Consider the following 19,135-nt stretch of genomic DNA (forward strand, 5'->3'; position numbering starts at 1 on the left):
ACCCCCATTGCTTTCTTGCCCATAAGCTTCTCCTCTGGCCACTCCACATTGCTCTCTCACCTTTTGCTTCTCTTTTAAATCCGTATTTGTAAAGCGCAAACTACTCGCCCTTATGAGTCTCAAGGCGCTGGGGGCCATCGTGGAAATTAAGTGAGCTATTGCCCAGAGACACATGGTGCTGAGCTGCCGTTGGAGCCGGGGATCGAACTGTGAACCCTGTGCTCTGAAGTCAGCTGCCCTGGCCGCTGCACCACACCTCTCCTTTTTCCCACCCCTCCCTCCATGTTGCTTCCCCTACGTGCACCCTCCTCTCTCGATCTCTGCTTCTCTTCCGCAGCCATGTACTCCTCCAATTTCTTGTTCGCCCTTGTGCTTGCTTCACCCACTCCATGTTGCTCTCTTGCCTGTTGCTTCTCCTCCCCCACCTGTACCCTCTGTATTGATTCCGCCACACTGTTTCTTCCCTCATCTGCTTTGTAAAAACAAATTGCAATCTGATTTTTTTATATTTTAGTTACCAATCAAACTATGATTGGTAACTAAACAGAGCTCTCCACCCCGTGCATCATTTTGGAAGTGTGCACATGTGTGGTGCACACGACTATAAAAGGAAGCCAGGCAGCCGCGTCATTTTTTTCTTTTCCTATACTTTAGTTCAGGTTGCACAGCATTGGTGATGCTTTGCAGCTTGGCTAAAAGCCATTGGCAATGCTATTAGGTCCCAAAAGTGATACCTATTGACTATGCCATTGCATTTTTTTAATTCTCAACTGAAACCCTGCTCTGTTTATTTATTGTTACTGCTTTGTGTTTAATCTAGGAAAAAGACATCAACATGGTGGAGCACTGTCGCTGGTTGCCTCTCCGTGGGAAGTCCTATGTTCTTTCGCTCAGGTGCTCAAGAATTTGGAGAACCAGGATGGTGGAAACTTGTCCACAACAAGCCTCCAGCAATGAGACCAGAAGGAGAAATATTTTGTGCCTCTGGACTGAAAACAAAAGGTACTATCTATATCTGAATATCATCTCAAGTTGATTGTGGGGTATGTCATGCTCAATGGAGATGACCTTACCTTGGATTACCATTGAGTGCCTAAGTTAAACATATGTTCCTTAGAGTTTGGTTCAGTTTCTAGTAACTTCAGACACTATTTCTATGGTGGTAAGTTGGTTCTCTCTTCTCTGAGCGGCACCAAATACCAGAAATCCAATATTTCCTGATCTAAGCAAATGTTTTTATTTAAGTAGACTTCTAAAGGGTAAGCTGTTATAATACATTTCAGACATCCGATGACAATTTTGTTTCGACTAGTGCTTTAAAATATCAGTGGTATCTTCACTTGTTATGTGCTTTTCTGAAAAACCTTCATGGTCATTTTTAGATCACGTCAAAAACAAATGAAGTTGAGCAAGGAACTGTGCATGAGGCCTTCCAGCATTCAGAATTTTCTGTGAAATGAGGGAGCCCTTCAATTCCAAGGATTGTTCTTGGAGCATCTTTTATTAACTCTGAAAACAGGAAAATGATTATCTAGACCATACACAGACACAAATTTGACAGCAGATACCGCTACAATCTAGGACCTCCATTTACTTTAACTATCCTATACATTTTCAGGACTATAACTTTTTGAATGCGTTTTAGTTAAAAATATTGTTCTGATAATCATGTATTTGCAATGAAATTCAAAACGCGCTCGTATTACTTTAATTTGATTTCTTTGAAAAAGTTATCCATCATTGAGGAAGCTTCTTTTGACTCAGTTGGCTGTAACAAAAACCACACGAGGCAAATTGATGTTATTCTACATAGGATTGCTTCTAGTTTACAATGATAAGCCTGTCTCTTGTAGAAGGACCACCTGTCAAGTATTTATAATGAATTTCGGTGGAAATCCATTTTACTTGTTTGCTCCTCTAACTCCTTTGTCCGTTATTTCTGGGCTGTACAAACAAGCTGTGGTAGTGGAGTGCTCTAGCCTCTCAGCTATCTTGAAAGCTAGTCTGTCAATGTTGGGAGAAGTGTAATGGCCTGGGATTTGCTGGTGCATAGTTTTACTAGGCTACCACATTGATAATTGCCTGCAGGACAGTATTGCACATAGTCTAGAGAAAACATCGAAATCAGGGTGAGCTTGCAGTTGACTAGACAGCTGTATTGTATGCTAGTTCTTCCAGCAGTTCCTATTAATCTCTCATATGCCCCTTGATTTCTGCTGCTTAGGACAGCTGGACTCCAACAGCTTCTGTTCAGGGTCTTTTGATACTCGCCAAACCATCCAACTCTTATTTTCACTGGTGCGATATCAAGGAATTGGATCCTTTGAGTTTGTACCATGTTACATGTGAAAGACGAGTCTGACCAGGATACAGTACTCCTGTGTGTCTTGTCAGCTATGATCTGTTGGGTGCTGCTGGAAAACATGCTGTCAGTTTAGAGAACCAATGACCAACTATCATTGCAGACTTGCCAGCACTGACATCATAATGCATCATTGTGCAGGGAATGAACAGAGGTGTAGCAAGTATGACATGGGCCGTCGTTCAAGCAAGTAAAACAGGTCCTCTGAAAATCAGGTAGGTAGGAATCTCACTCTTAATTGTGGTGCAGTGAGCCCCTCAACTCACTGGACCACAGTGCCCCTGCACCTGCTGCACCAGTGATAGTTATGCCCATGTGAGTAAACCTTGATGAAATCAGCAAGTACGTTTGTCTCAAAATGCAAAAATTACACCAGAAACAATGGTTACAAGGAAGTGGGGCTACCGTGAATTCTGTCAAGGACAGGTAGATGAGGATTATGCAATTTCTTTCTCCATTTATTTTCTCCATGGCCGACAAACATCAGAATTCCAACCACACACTAACACTGCAACTGCATATTCTATGAGTCCCAAACTCTAATCAACAGTCCACCAATCACTATCCGAGATCAGTCCATAAGGGAAAGTGTTGTGAGATTTAACTGGGCTGGTGCACAAAAGTTTACATATTCACATTAAACCGTGACATCTTTTTTGGCAGGTGACATCTCGCCTGCTTTGCAGTACATGATAACATACTCAGAAAGTGGTCTGATGTATGCACATTTCTTCGTAAGCATTTATCAGAACACTCTACATTATGTTCAGGGATGAAGTACACTGGGCACGCTGTCCTTGTGTATTTTTGTTATCCGTTCGGAGTCAGTTGTGAGGTGGAAATAGAAAAAAAGAATAGCTAAGGACCTCAGATACTGTGGGAACAAGACCAATTTTTATTATATAAAATGCTCTGACATTCATCTCAACAGAGGAGCACTTCCAAAGATTATCCTGGATTTTCCAGGCTGGCTTCCTGATACATCACTCATACAGGTAAATATGGAGGTAAGCTACTCCAAGAGATCTGGCAGAATCTCTAAAGTAGAGTTAGGGTAGGTGGGGTTTTTATTATGATATTTATTCACATGTGCATGTAATAATTGCAACGTTATGATGGTTGAATTAGTTATCTTTTTTTTACCATGCTTGGAATGCTGTTAACAGTGCTTTGTTTCCTTCTGCTAATAATTGCTGATCATGTGTTTTGAACAAGAATCCAATTGCTTCGTTAAATGTTTGAAATGACAATTTGTGTATTTCTTGTGTCTCCCTTTGGGCATGCCTACGGTAAACACGAAAGGTTAGATCTATTGACACAGCTTCCCTGGGAGGGGGATCAGAGTGGTCATGTTCTAAGGTTGCAGACACCGTCTGGTACCGTGTCCGGTTTAGGGTTCCGGATGGCACACTGTGAGCTAGCTAGGAATTGCATCAACATGTTCTGATATGCGTGGATTGAGTATTTAGAAGCATATATTGTCCAACCATACAGTCTTGATTATTCGGAACCGTACGATGAAAACACTTTCTTTTTCTTCATGCATAAGAGTTGACAATTGGATTTTCTCCTACTTCTAAGTTTTTTTTTAATGCTCTGGTCCTGTGGAACAAAAGTATAATGTCTTCATTCAACATTACATAATATCACTTGAGCTTAAAACAGAGAAGTTTACCACAACAAAACCAGTGCACGTATTTGTTCCCAACAATGAAAACAGGATCCATAACCACTGAGTAGGTGCACTAGAGTGTTTGTATCAACTAGGGTGAGATAATCCTCACCTTCGCTACCTTAATAGATTGTAAGCTTTCCTTCACGATTGCCAGGAAGTTTTACCTTCTGGTCTGGGCCGGAGACTCAGTTCATACAAGTTTACAGCTTACTGATTACAAATGTAGACTCCCCCATCGCTTGTTTAAAGTACAAATTGTGAAAAGTTGAGTCCATAGACCAATCTTTGACATTTAAAATGTCCCCCAAACAGCTTCATAAAGAAAAAGCTTTATATGCCATGGCACGCCTGACAGAGTGCGACATAAAAATAGAGGTTCCCACTCCGGCCTCTCGTACATCCATGTCCCTATGTAGGGGGAAGAAGCTGGTATATAAGGTTTCTTATTCTCAATCAGGGCCTGTGTTCTATCCGAAGGCCTTTGTTTCTCTGTCACAACTTCATAAGCCCTAATGCACCTCTCCATGCAGGATTGTCTGGAAAAGCCGGTTATCGAACCACCCTAGTATGAGACTTCGTGTTTGTTGACACTGTAAAAGATACTCCTTCTGGGGTGAACATCCTGGTCTGAGTTATGTACCAAACTGCAGACACGTTGTCCACCATAAAGCGACAAACTCATACAGCTGATGCCTCCACACAAATTGAAGAAGCTCCTGTGATGAGCAAAGATTGAAATTGTAAGATATGTTATATTAATTTTTTTATAGAGCGCACATTCAGCCTGAGGTTACTTGACGCTAAAAGAGAATCAAATTGTAGGAGACTAGAAAATGGATCTGAAGAGCTAACCAGAATATGCTTGTTTAAAAAGTCTGTGTTCGAGGCATGTGTGCTGTAGATATACATGCTTTGCTCCTGCCATCTAGTGTTAGGTCCAGATGTTTGCAAGTTGTTTTTCTACGAAGAAGTCTTTTCTAGTCACAAGGTAAGATGACTCCTCTTTTCGGTGATATTGTGCATGGGCATCGACTCCATTTTCAAATTGATTTTTTCCGCCATCGGGTTTGGACGTGTGTTACTGCGCTCCGGTTTTAAACAATTCTTCTGGTTTCACTCGGTGCGCAATCCTCTCTACACTCGACGGTATTGTTTCGTATGCGTTTCCTACTTCTCCGTGTATCGTTTCGGTCAACGAAATCTACTTTTTGATTGGAAATCTTCATGGATGGCCTTCGGGCTTAATCATGTTGGACCAGCTCTCCGTCGATGGAACGGACACCGTCAGATTCTGTCCTCAGTGCCACCCAAAGTATTTGTGCGCTGACTCACACCAAGTGTGTAACTTGTGCTTGTCTCCAGAGCACAAAGAAGAAGACGGCAATGCTTGCAGATCGTGTCGGTCAAAGAAAACCCTTCGCGATCGTCGGGCTTGACGTCGAAAGATGCAGCGTCAAAGCATTGAAGACACGCCGCATATCTTCGGTGAAGAGTCAGGTCGAGAAGATATTGGCTAATCAGTGGCGGAGGAGGAAGAGGCCTTCTCCGTGTCAGTCTGATTCAGAGCTCCAGATAGACCTCGTCGCCGAAGAACTTCCGCAGGGACAGGTTGACATGAGTACAGAAGACCCCTTGCCCCATCAACTCACTCACAAAAAACCTAAGGCTTCGGTGCCACCTCTGCCTTCTGGCCAATGTTAAGCAGAAAATGTCAAAGAGGATGCACTCCTTCCCTTTACTTAGAAAATGCTGGTTTAAATTATTCGAATCAAAAGTGCGTGCGATCAGTAACTGTGAAACGCCTCCAGTCACAGTGAATACTGAAGTAAACTTGAGCAGGAGCATTTTCATTATGCTCCAAACTGTCGCACTGCGGATATGGGGCAGTCCCTCCAGTGTATCATTTCATTGAAGTAATCAATATTTCACACATTATACCAATTTTTTTTTTTTTTTTTTTTAAATACTTCTTGCTTCAAGACTTGTGAACTTTACTTTGAATCACTGCGAAGACAGCATGATTGTATCCAAACGCTTTATTCAATAACTTCTCATGCGTTGTGTGCCCATCCAGGCCTCATACAACAACACGCTTCGGTTGAAGCCAATCATTACGTGGAAAAGACATGTGTATTTTTTATCCAATGCATTTCGAGCCTGGAGGGACTGCCCCATATCCGCAGTGCGACAGTTTGGAGCATAATGAAAATGCTCCTGCTCAAGTTTACTTCTGGCCAATGTTGGCATTGAGACGACGTTTCTGATGCCCCGCCTTCCTGCTCGGCTCCGAAATATCCAGTCAAGCCTTCCGGGTCGACACAAACCCTCTTCGGACCCGAAGCCCTCCGGTTCCAAGTCTAAATCTGTCTCGGAGTCAAAATCCTCCACACTGAAAATAAACTGCCTTCGGAGCCAAAATCTTCCACACCCAAAGGCCAGGTCATGTAGCCACCGCAAAGGATAACGGTGAAACTGAAAGATGTTCCTTTTGATCCACATTTAGACATTGTTCCATCGAAAATGGATTTCAAACAGAGGAGACTTTATATTAACCCAGAAACTGGTCATATTCATACCAAGCTGCCCCGTAAACACAAGCTTCATGATGAGGACAGTCATTACAAGATCCCTTTAAAAAAGAAGACTGTTGGTACCAACTTTCTCCATCTACCAACAGTATCCCTTCCACCACCGTCTTCTCCAACTTTAATTCCTTTGCACATCACACTTAGGATTCTCCACAATCTCAGCATGACAGAAACGATATTGATTAGGGAGACACGCACTTAACAGTAGATCCATGGAAGAATGACACAATTCACCATCCATTAGAAAACATTCCAGACCTTTACCCTGCCAAGCCATCTCCACCTGATGACAATGTATCTTATCAGGAACTCATTGCCAGGGCTACAGAATACGATGGGATGGTACTACAGAAAGAATCCTTAGAAAAGGATTTTTTGTTTGAGACATTAGGATCCATACACAGGACCACACTATGCTTAAGGGTATGATGAGACACGCTGACTACATTTTTAAAGATCCTGTGCGTACACACATCTAGACTTCTAGAGTCGACAAAAAGTATAAAGCCTCCCAAAAAGATCCAATATTAATTAAGGGACAGTTGCCACTGGACTCACTTGTAGAGTCCAATGCTCGCAAATGAGCTAATTCCAAACCCCAGACAAAGATCCTAGCTAATAGACACTTCTGGCAAACGCATAGCTGCTCAAGCTGCCAATCACTGGTGCATTGCAAACATGCAGGGCCTTTTGGCCAGATATGACAGGGCACACTGGGAAGAAATGGAGCAATTGCTCCAATATCTCCCAGATGAGCATAAAGCAAGAGCGCAAGATTTGGTAAATGAAGAAAAGCTGATTTCTAATTCTTCAATAAGATGTGCTCTAGATGCTGTTGATGCCGCTAGGGAGGTCAACACTGGCATCTTACTTAGAAGACATGCTTGGTTAAGGATTTCCGGGTTAAGCCTGAAGTCCAACTATTTATTTTAAATACACCATTTGATAAAAGACGTCTCTTTGGTTCTGAGGTCGATCAGGCGCTTGAGAAAATGAAGTGGCTAAGTCCATGGGAGCGCTCCAGTCTCCTTCAAACAAATGCTCCTTTTGTTGCTCCTCTTACCTAGCAGGGTCCAAAACCAAACCCTCAGACCCGAACACCTCCTCTTACAAAGGTAATAACCAGTCCCCTTTCTCAAAAGGCTTTTTTCGAGGAGGATACAACTCTAAAGGCAGGGGTAAGGGCACCACACCCCGTAACTCCCCTTCCCCTAATAAGCAGTGACTTTCCCATGCTTCCCTCTGACCATACCACACCTGTCTTAGGAATAATTCAACAGTTTCTCCCCATATGGAAATCTATAACAACCGACACATGATTGATCAGAATTATCCAACATGGTTATTGCCTGGAGCTTACCACCAATCCTTCAAACATTCTGCCTCGCTCTCACAAATTATCTCCAGACCACTTGCAGTTGCTCTAACAGGAAGTACAATCTCTCTTAATAAAAGGAGCCATAGAACCAGTTCCAGGATAGTACAAAGGTTCAGGGGCTTACGCTCTATATTTTCTGATTCCCAAGAAGAACGGCTCCTTAAGACCTATTCTGGATTTCAGGGAGTTAAACCAATATATACTGTCAGAACATTTTCACATGGTAACCCTTTAACAGGTACTTCCACTTTTACAGAAGGGAGATTTTATGTCTACTCTAGAATTAAAAGAAGCATATGTTCACGTTCCAATTCATCCAGCTCATCACAAATACCTCAGATTTGTGATAGCAGGCAAGCATTACCAATTCAAAGTACTCCTGATTGGCTTACCAAATGCCTGGCAGTAATCGCAGCTTATCTCAGAAGACAACATAATCACGTCTTCCCCTACCTAGACGACTAGCTCATCAAAGCCAAAACTTACCAAAACTGTCTGCGATACACTCAGACCACAATAGACCTACTTCATCAACTGGCCTCTACGGTCAATGCACAGAAATCTCACCTGCATCCTTCACAGATGCAATCTTACCTAGGGATCACTCTAGACACTATAAAAAATCTAGCCTCTTCCAAAGTAGCCAGAATTCACAACATTCAGTCTGATACTACAGTTTCAATCCTACCAAACATTACCAGCCAGAGTGTTCGTGCAACTGCTGGGAATGATGGTGTCTTGCATTGCAATTGTACCCCATGAAAGACTCCAAATGAGTCCCCTACAAGAGTGCTTAGCATGTCAGTGGAATCAGTCGCAGGGTCAATTAACTAATCTAGTGTTGGTAGACGGCCGCACCCATTGCTCTCTGGAGTGGTGGAACCCACAAAATGTATATAAAGGACGACCTCTCATCGACCCTATTCCACAGTTCGTGCTCACAGCAGACGCATCTCTGACAGGTTGGGGTGCCCATATCCAAAATTATACACTACAAGGCCTGTGGTGCAACAAGTACAAAAGCCTCCACATCAACTAGCCAGAGCTTCTAGCAGTGTTTCTAGCGCTCAAATCTTTTCAAACTCACCTGATAGGAAAAGCTGTCCTAGTCCGGACAGACAACATGACAGCAATGTAACAGGGGGGGGGGGGACGCTCTCTCCAACTGTCATGTCTCTCTCAAGCCATTTGGAATTGGGCAATACATCACAGGATTTATCTTCTGGCAGAACACCTTCCAGGGGTAAACAATCCGATTGCAGACCTCCTCAGCAGAAAGAGGTAGCAAATTCACGAGTGAGCGCAAGAGGTAGCAAATTCACGAGTGAGCGCATCATCCCCTAGTTCCCCTTCTATACTTCCAACAGTGGAGATTCCCACAAATAGACTTGTTCGCCACAGCCAACAACGCAAAATGCCCAAATTTCGGCTCCAGATTCCCACACCCGCTCTCAAAAGGCAATGCCCTATGGATGAACTGATCAGGTATATTTGCCTACTCATATCCGCCTCTCCCACTAATTCAGTGTCTGGTTCAGAAGCTCTGGCAAACATCCCTTACACTAATTCTAGTAGCTCCCACATGGGCCCATCAACCATGGTACACCACCCTGTTGGAGCTGTCAGTAGTTCCACATCAAAAGCTGCATCCTACCTCTAGGCTCCTCGCGCAGAACCATTGAAAAATCAGGCATCCATATGCAAAAAAAACTAATCTTAGCGATCTGGATCCTGAAGTCATAGAGTTTGGTTATGCAAATCTACCACCAGACTGAATGACTATTCTAAAAGAAGCAAGAAAGCCTACTACTAGGGCTTGTTATGCAGCAAAGTGGAAAAGATTTGTTGTCTATTGGAATAACAACAAGATCCATCCTCTAGCTTCTATAAAAATATTATCTGTTACCTGTTACTGGACTGGCTTATACATTTATTCGTTTGCACCTTGCAGCAGTAGCTGCATATTTGCAGAACAGACAGCATTTATCACTATTTAAAGTTCCAGTAATCAAAGCCTTCATGGAAGGCTTGAAATGGGTAGTACCACGAAGAATTCCCCCTGTGCCAGTATAGAATCTTAACATTGTCCTTACAAGGCTTATGGTTCTACCTTTTGAACCATTACACAATTGTCCTTTGCAGTTTCTTTCATGGAAAGTTGCTTTCCTCATTGCAATCACTTCATTAAGGAGAGTTGGTGAGCTACAGGCATTATTAACCTTGGAATAACCCTTCTTTCAGCTCCACAAAGACAGAGTAGTTCTTCGCACCAACCCTAAATTCCTTCCCAAAGTGGTTTCTGGTTTTCATATAAACCAATCAGTTGAGTTACCTGTGTTTTTTCATCAACCAGATTCTGCCGCAGAACGGACTCTTCACACGCTTGATGTCAAAAGAACTTTATTGTACTATATAGATAGGATCAAAGATTTTTGCAAAACAAAACAACTGTTTGTTGCATTCGCTCCACCTCACAAAGGCACTCCCATCTCTAAATCTGGCATTTTGAGATGGATTGTTAAATGCATTCAAAAATGCTATGCAAAAGCTAAAAGAACTTTATCCATAATCCCTAGAGCGGATTCCACTCGCAAAATAGGGGCTACTATGGCCTTTTTAGGTAACATTCCTCTAGCTGACATATGTGAAGCAGCTACATGGTCTACACCACACACATTCATCAAACATTATTGTGTAGATGTGATAGCACGCCAGCAAGCTAATGTAGGCCAAGCAGTACTTAAAACACTGTTAGAAACAACTGCAACATCTACAGGTTAGCCACCACTTTGGGAGTATACTGCTTTGTAGTCTATGCAAAGCATGTGTATCTACAGGACACATGCCTTGAACAGATTATGTTACTTACCCAGTAAGCATCTGTTCTTGGCACGTAGAGCTGTAGATTCACATGCGCCCACCGACCTCCCCGGGCACCTATAATTGTTGCAGTTCTTGATTATACATTCATACTCATGGGCATCTCCATACTACACTTACCCATTCTCACTCTCTTGCGGGAAAACAATCTAACAATGGAGTCAATGCCTATGCTCAATATCACCGAAAGGAGGAGTCACCTTACCTTGTGACTAGAAAATACTTCTTCGTAAAAAAAACAACTTGCAAACATCCAACGCTAGATGGCAGGAGTATACAGAACTTGTGAATACAGCTCTACATGCCAAGAACAGATGCTTACTGGGTAAGAAACATAATCCTTTTCATACTTGAACAGAATTGCTAAAGATTAGATTAAAGGCAAATGTTGGTCAAGAGTTAGTTACAGGTAAAAGATGTAAGTAATGCAAAACTGTGCATGACAGATCTGTTTTCCAAAATTTCGGCATGACCAGAAGGTTTGAGTGATCAGATCTTAGCTTTCAGCTAGGTGTGTAGTATTTCCCCTTTCTGGTGATAAATTGGGGGCGGGGAGCAAGGCCTATCTGAAAGAAACACGTTAGTTAGATTCCTCACCTTAGAATATCCCCAGGCGTCAGGCTGGATCCGGAAAGATTTTTCGTCAGCAATACCCCTTGCGCGTCGCTAGGCGTCGTCTGCGGCTCCGCGTCCGTCGTCGGCGTCGTGCACCGGAATGACGTCGTCGGAGTACTTAGACGCCGCCCTCGCGCGCTGCCTTCAGTTCTTTTTTCCGCGCCAGACAGCGCCGATCCGGGAAGAGCTTACTCTTTTTGGTCTTTGTCGACTCGATGCCGGTAGGATGCCTGGATTTAAGGCCTGTGACTCCTGTCATCGCCTGATGTCGATGACGGATCACCATCGCTGGTGCCTTTACTGCCTGGGGGCCGACCACGACGCGGAGTCGTGCCCCGACTGTCAGGCCTTGACCTCGAAGGCTAGGCGGGAGCGGTCCCGTAAGCTTCTCGAACTTGGGCACTCGGCTCTGCGCCGCTCACAGTCCCGGTCCAGGAGGAGGTCCAAGGACCGGTCGCGGAGCCGCAGTAATCCTCATCGCTCGTCGGGCTCCAAGTCTTCGGGTAAGTCGAAGCGATCCAAGAAGTCCAAGAGGCGACACCGCTCTTCGGCCTCCCCTCGCCGGTCGCACGACTCGGCCGAGGGTCAGGGTGGTTCCACCCCCGTGGCTCCGCCGGAGCCGCGTCCGTCTCCATACCTACCGGTCCCTGGGACTGACGCGACTCCGGCGGAGGTCAGTGCCTTCCTCTCGGCCATGAGGGGCGTGGCTCCGCCGTCGACGCCTGCCGGCGCGCCTTCGGGCCCCGCGGGTTCGACTTGGCGACCTCGCGTGCCGGTGGCTCCGGCGCCGTCGACGACTTCGGTCACGACGCCGCAGGTCCCCGAGAGATCCAGGCCTGGATCTCTGTCGGCGCCGGTCGACCTCACGACGCCTCCTCCGCCGGTGTCGACACCGGTTCCACCTCCGGCGCCGTCTCCGGACGACGCTGTTCCCCGGTTTAGTCCCTGTCCGGACCCGACGCCGGTACGGCGCCGCCCGGCGCCGCAACCGACGCCGATGGATGAAGGTTTCATCTACCGTCCGGCTCTGATCATTCCTCCTGTTTATCAGGAATCGGATGACGGGGGTGACTGGGAGGGGTCTGAGGATCCTGTGGCCCTCCAGGGTCAACTTGCACAGGACTGGGCAGACGAACTGGGGGATGCCAGTGGTCTAGACACTTCGCCGGACGCTGGCTTAATCTCTCCTCCGACTGGGGCTTTGGAGGAAGGTGCAGCTTTTTCCGTGGTGCTGCGCAAGGCGGCCGAAGCCCTGGGGCTCGAGTTGCCTGCTGTGGCCGTGAGGAGTAATATCCTCACAGAGGTGCTTCAACCGTCAGCAAGCTCCACTGAGCCTCTGCTACAGTTCAATGAGGCCCTCGTCGACGTTCTGCAGGGCACTTGGTCCAAGCCCTCCACAGTTCCTCCTGTGGATCGGAACGTGGCCCGGCGCCACTGCCCTGCTCCGGGCGACCCCAGTTTCCTGTCCCAACACCCCACCCCAGAGAGCCTGGTTATCCAGGCCTCCACTTCCCAATCCTCCTTCCCGTCCGCTCCTCCGGATCGGGAATCCAAGAGGCTGGAACAGTTCGGCAAGAAACTGTTCTCCTCCCTGAGTTTGGGCCTGCGGTCTTTGAACACCGCTTGCCTCTTGGACCGTTTCTCCCACTCTCTGTGGGATACGGTGAAGGACGTGCTGCCACTGTGTCCGGTGGAGGCCCGTACACGTCTCTCCCAGGCACTTGCTGACGGGCGAGATGCAGCGTGACATGCCATACGGTGTGGACTTGACACCACGGACTCGCTGGGTAGGGCGATTTCCACCACGGTGGCACTCCGGCGCCACGCCTGGCTGAGGTCCACGTCTTTTTCAGGGGATGTCCAGAGTACCCTCATGGATATGCCCTTTGATGGCGCTCGCCTTTTTGGTGAGAAGGCGGATAGTGCGCTGGCTCGTTTTAAGGACTCCCGGGCTACGGCCACGTCCTTGGGTCTCTCGGCTGCACGCTTCCACCTTTCGCCCCTTTCGTGGCCAAGTAAGGGGCACCTCCTCACGTCCGCCTAGCCACCGGCCGCAGAACCAACCTGCACGCGGACGTGGGTTCCGCCGTGGCGGTTCTAGAGGACAACGTGCCGGTCAGTCCACATCCACCCCGGCAGCATCCGCCTCAAAGCCTCCTAGTCCGAGCTTTCAGGCCTATTCCACACCAGTGGGCGGCAGAGTTCGCCATCACCTCCTCCACTGGCGCTCCATCACTTCGGACAGGTGGGTGCTGCAAATCGTCCGAAGGGGCTACTCCCTCCTCTTCGAGACGACCCCTCCAGCCATGCCACCGCAGTGCCACTGTATATCGGAGGTTCACTTGAATCTTCTGTGGAAGGAAGTTACGGCCCTCTTGGCCAAAGAGGCCGTCGAGCGCGTTCCTGGTCCAGAAGTAGGCCGTGGTTGCTATTCTCACTACTTTCTGGTTCCCAAGAAGGGCAAAGGGGGCCTACGCCCTATCTTGGACCTCAGGAGCGTCAACACCTTCCTCCGGAAGGAACGGTTCAAGATGCTAACTTTAGATCAGTTCTGGCTGCCCTCGACCCTGGAGACTGGATGGTAGCGTTGGACTTGCAGGACGCCTATTTTCACATCCCCGTCCTGCTTGCCCACCGGCGTTGCCTGCGGTTCACGGTGGGTCAGGAGCACTTTCAGTTCACCGTGCTCCCCTTCGGCCTCACCAGTGCCCCTCGGGTGTTCACGAAAGTGATGGCGGTGGTCGCAGCTCATCTGCGCAGATCAGGGGTTCCAGTCTCCCCTATCTCGACGACTGGCTGTTGAAGGCGGGCTCGCCCCAGCAAGTCGTCTCCCACCTCCAGACTACGGCCGACCTCCTGCCTTTGCTGGGGTTCTCCATCAACGTGCCGAAGTCACACCTGAGTCCCTCCCAGAAGCTCCTCTTCATCGGAGCGGTTCTCGATTCGGCGCAGTTCCGGGCTTATCATCCAGAACAGCGGGTCCAGGATATTCAGGCTCTGATTCCCATCTTTCGGCCTCTATCCTGGGTTTCGGTCAGGTTGGTGCTGCGGCTTCTGGGGCTGATGGCCTCCTGCATCCTGTTGGTGCATTACGCCAGGTGGCGAATGCGGGCTCTGCAGTGGGACCTGAAGTTTCAGTGGGCCCAGCATCGAGGCAACCTGTCCGACTATGTCTTGATCTCGGAGGGCACTGCGAAACAGTTGCAGTGGTGGATCACGGACCGCGATTGGGTCAGCGGCAGATGCCTCTCCCTACCCCAACCGGAGCACGTAGTAGTGACGGACGCGTCCCTCCTCGGATGGGGGGCCACATGGGAGAGGCGGAGATCAGAGGACTCTGGTCTCCGGCGGAGTCTCACCTCCATATCAACCTTTTGGAGCTGAGAGCGATCCGGCTTGCACTGAAAGCCTTCCTTCCCTCTGTCCGGGGAAGTGTCGTGCAGGTGTTCACGGACAACACCACCGCCATGTGGTATTGCAACAAACAGGGCGGGGTGGGGTCGTGGACCCTTTGTCAGGAGGCTCGGCGCCTCTGGACCTGGCTGGAACACCAGGGCATCACCCTGGTGGTTCAACATCTGGCGGGCTCTCTGAACGCCAGAGCAGACGAACTCAGCCGCCGGTGCATGATGGATCACGAAGGGCGTCTGAACTCGGAAGTGGCGCAAGGTCTCTTTCTGCAGTGGGGAGAGCCTTGGTTAGATCTATTCGCCACCGAAGAGAACGCGCAATGTCAGCAGTTCTGCGCGTTGGAATTTCCAAGGCAGCACTCGCTCGGAGGCGCTTTTCGTCGCGAGTGGAGTTGCGGTCTGGGTTACGCCTTTCCGCCTATACCACTTCTGCCCGGAGTGCTGAAGAAGATCAGGCGCGACCAGGCCCAAGTCATCTTAGTGGCTCCGGATTGGGCACGAAGGTACTGGTATCCCGAGCTACTCAGTATGTCAATTGATCCTCCGATACGACTGCCTCTTTAGGAGGACCTTCTGTCGCAGCAGCAGGGGACGGTCCTCCACCCGAACCTGTCCAGCCTCCACCTCCATGCGTGGAGATTGAGCGGTGGCAGTTGATGCCATTTGACTTGCCTCCTGAAGTCTGTGATGTCATTCTGGCAGCCAGGCGTCCCTCCACAAAGACGGTATACGCCTGCCGGTGGAACAAATTTGTGGCATGGTGCACAGCAAAGGCTGTGGATCCCCTTTCCGCCCCTCTTTCTGGGGTTCTACTCTTTCTTCTTTCTTTGGCCCAGCAGGGCTCTGCTCTGGGCACCTTGAAAGGTTATCTTGCTGCAATCTCTGCCTTCTTACGGCTTCCTGATCAGCCTTCTCTTTTTGTAGTCCCCTGTTGTTTCCCGTTTTCTCAAAGGCATTACTCACATGTTCCCTTCTGTCCCCTTCGTAATGCCTCAGTGGGACTTGAATCTTGTTCTGACTTTTCTTATGTGCGCTCCTTTTGAGCCTCTTCACAATTGTCCCATTCGTCTTCTGACCCTGAAGACTGCTTTCCTGATAGCTATCACCCCGGCTAGACGGGTGAGTCAGCTCCAGGCTCTATCATCTAAGCCTCCCTTTATTTCTGTTCATCCGGACAAGGTTGTCCTCCGGCCTCGTCCTTCTTTCCTACCGAAAGTGGTGACCCCATTTCATCTCGGGCAATCTGTCACGTTGCCCACCTTCTTTCCGCCTCCGCATCCTTCAAAAGAGGAAGAGAGGCTCCACCGTCTGGACCCAAAACGGGCGCTGTCCTTTTATTTGGACCGCACCAAACAGTTCCGGGTGGACGACCAACTTTTTGTTGGATACGTAGGAGCTAAGAAGGGGAAAGCGGTACACAAACGGACCATCTCGCGGTGGGTCGTGTTGTGTATTAAAATGTGTTACTCCTTGGCAAAAAAGGACCCTCCTGTTGGGTTGAGGGCCCATTCCACCCGGGCCACAGCGGCTACTACTGCCCTGGGCCGGGGAGTTCCCTTGCGGGACATCTGTCAGGCGGCGACGTGGGCTTCACTGCACATGTTTGCCAAGCACCATTGCCTGGACAGCCAAGTCCGGAGAGACGGCTTCTTTGGCCGTTCTGTTCTCCAGGACTTTCTGGTGTGATCTTGGTTCACAGACCCACCACCGGGGTTGGTATTGCTGGGATATCTACTCTTAGGTGAGGCATCTAACTAACGTGTTTCTTTCAGATGACCAAGTTACTTACCCTCGGTAACAATGTATCTGTAAGAAACATTAGTTAGTTAGATTCCTCACCGACCTACCCATCCTCCCCGTTCTGCGAACTGACATCTAGGGTTAGGGCTATCCTTTTCAGTGTCGGTCTCTTGCATGGCTCTGCGTTCCTGGCACAGAAAGCTATGTACAGGAACTGATGTCAGCGCGCGAGGGCGGCGTCTAATTACACAGACGACGTCAATCCGGCGCCCGACGACGGACGCGGAGCCGCAGACGACGCCTAGCGACGCGCAAGGGGTATTGCTGACGAAAAATCTTTCCGGATCCAGCCTGACGCCTGGGGATATTCTAAGGTGAGGAATCTAACTAACTAATGTTTCTTACAGATACATCGTTACCGAAGGTAAGTAACTTGTTCTTCAACGCCTTGCATGTGAGATTACAGGTTTTAAAGTGGATTTGTTGCTTAATGGAAGCCATTCAAGGTTTTTTTTCAGTAGAGAAGTACCGTGTGCCCACTTTGGCAGGTGCTATATGAGGCAATCGGCTTTGTTTTGAATGACCTGTAATCTTATGAATAGTTTTATTAGATAGTCCTAAATAAATAGAATTTTCATAATCTACTATAGATATGACTACTGCATCACTACGTTTTTTTGCTTAAAATGGAAGAAGCAGGGTTTCTTTTTTCAGTAGTTTCAGCATAACTAAAAATTTAGATACTACTTTTCCAACTTGCTGTTTCATGGTGAAATTGCTATAGATTACAACTCACAGCCGTTTAACTGAGGGTTTAGATACCGATAGCGGTCCCATTTCCGAGGGCCATTGGAACTGGTTCCAACAGTTTGTCTTAGTCTTTAAAATTACTATCCCAGCTATGTCAGTGTTGAATTTGACTTGATTCATGCTCGTCTAGTCACCGATAAATCGCATCAAGTTTTGGAACTTGAGATACAAGGTCGATCTGTGTAGGCGTATTATCATTTGTGATTCATCGGCGTAATTATACTGCCTGCAATCTCTCAATGCTAATTCTTAACCAATGGTTTAATGTATGGATTAAAGAGATATGGAGGAAGTGTTGAACCCTGAGGAAACCCACATTCCAGTGCTGCAGTGAAGTTTGTTAGTTGAACTACCTGTGTGAGGATGAATAAAAACTTTTTTGAGCCACTTTAGGGCAGAGCCTCTTCTACACGGTCAATCACTATCTTGTGTTTAATCATGTAAAATACGACTGGCAGTTTTAAAAGAACCAGGTAGAATCAAGTCCTAGGTTGTCGTCCCATCTTAAGTTGTTAATAGGACACCTGACTCTGGTATGCAGAATTCTGCTTGCAAAGGATGAGGAAAATCTGTAGACTGAATGTGATAGTGTACTTCTTGTGCAACATGAGATTCTAAACATTTTTGAAGGGCAAGGGAGTAATGAGATTGACCTACAGTCCTTAAGTGTTTCGGGTTTATCCCCTCTCCTTGTTTTTTTAACTAGAAGATGTACAATTTTGAATGTAGCAAGAACTTAGTCTTGTGCTAATGACTTCATCAAAAGACTCATCAAGGAATTTCTAACTACTGGGGTCAGAGATTTTATTCCCACTGGAGGACTAGAGTCCATGGGAGAACCAGATTTGACACTTGTCATCAGTTTGTAAATCCTTTTCTTATTTATTTCTTGGAATGAGGATAGAGTGGTAGGGTTTCTGTCCATTTCCACTTCAGAAAAGCTGCTACTGTTGTTCTGCTTTCTTTGATTAACTTACTTTTGTCTGAAAATGAAGGTTTAGCTTGTCACTAGGGGCCTTATGTAGGTAGCCTAACATTTACCACTTCATAAATACCGAATTTTACCGATTCGGTATTTATGAAGTGGTAAATGCTATGTAGGTAATCAGTCGGTAAAAATTACCGAATCGGAATTGGGCGGTAATTTAGAATCGGTATTTACCGATTCGGTAATGGTAACTGGCTTCCCATTGATTCCTATGGGCCAGGAGGCCCATAGGAATCAATGGGAAGCCAGTTACCATTACCGAATCTGTAAATACCGATTCGGTAATGGGGGGAGCACAATCAAGGGTGGCAGGGTGTCACAGTGACACCCTGTTGCACCCCTGATTCCTGCATGTGTGCACATGTGGCACACATACATGCCCTAAGGGCATGTATGTCTGCCACATTGCACACTTCTAAGTGCCAAAAAATGCTTTTTCTAAGCCATTCGTCATTTACCACCAACTTTTAGTTGGTGGTAAATAACGAATCCACACAACACCCACACACTCCCCCTACATCTCATTTCAGGATTCGGTAATTTACCGAATCGGTAAAATCACCGAATCGGTAATTTTACCGATTCGGTAAATTACCGAATCCTGAAATGTCCCCCCTACATACCAAAAGCCTGAATACCGGTCGGTAACGGGATTTTTACCGAAAATCGGCCGTTACCGACCGGTATTA

General features: G+C 47.2%; 1 protein-coding gene across 3 annotated transcripts in view; it reads left to right on the forward strand.

Moving 5' to 3' along the window:
* Nucleotides 1-19,135, forward strand: part of KAT14 (lysine acetyltransferase 14) — a 532,637-nt gene that overhangs the window by 178,055 nt on the left and 335,447 nt on the right. For all 3 annotated transcript variants that reach the window (XM_085611763.1, XM_085611764.1, XM_085611765.1), the window contains exon 4: nucleotides 821-1,002. In XM_085611763.1, the coding sequence (XP_085467889.1) occupies nucleotides 821-1,002 (182 nt within the window). The remainder of the gene's footprint in view (nucleotides 1-820; nucleotides 1,003-19,135) is intronic.

The sequence above is a fragment of the Triturus cristatus genome, chromosome 6, assembly GCF_964204655.1.
Source record: "Triturus cristatus chromosome 6, aTriCri1.1, whole genome shotgun sequence".
Lineage (NCBI taxonomy): Eukaryota > Metazoa > Chordata > Amphibia > Caudata > Salamandridae > Triturus > Triturus cristatus.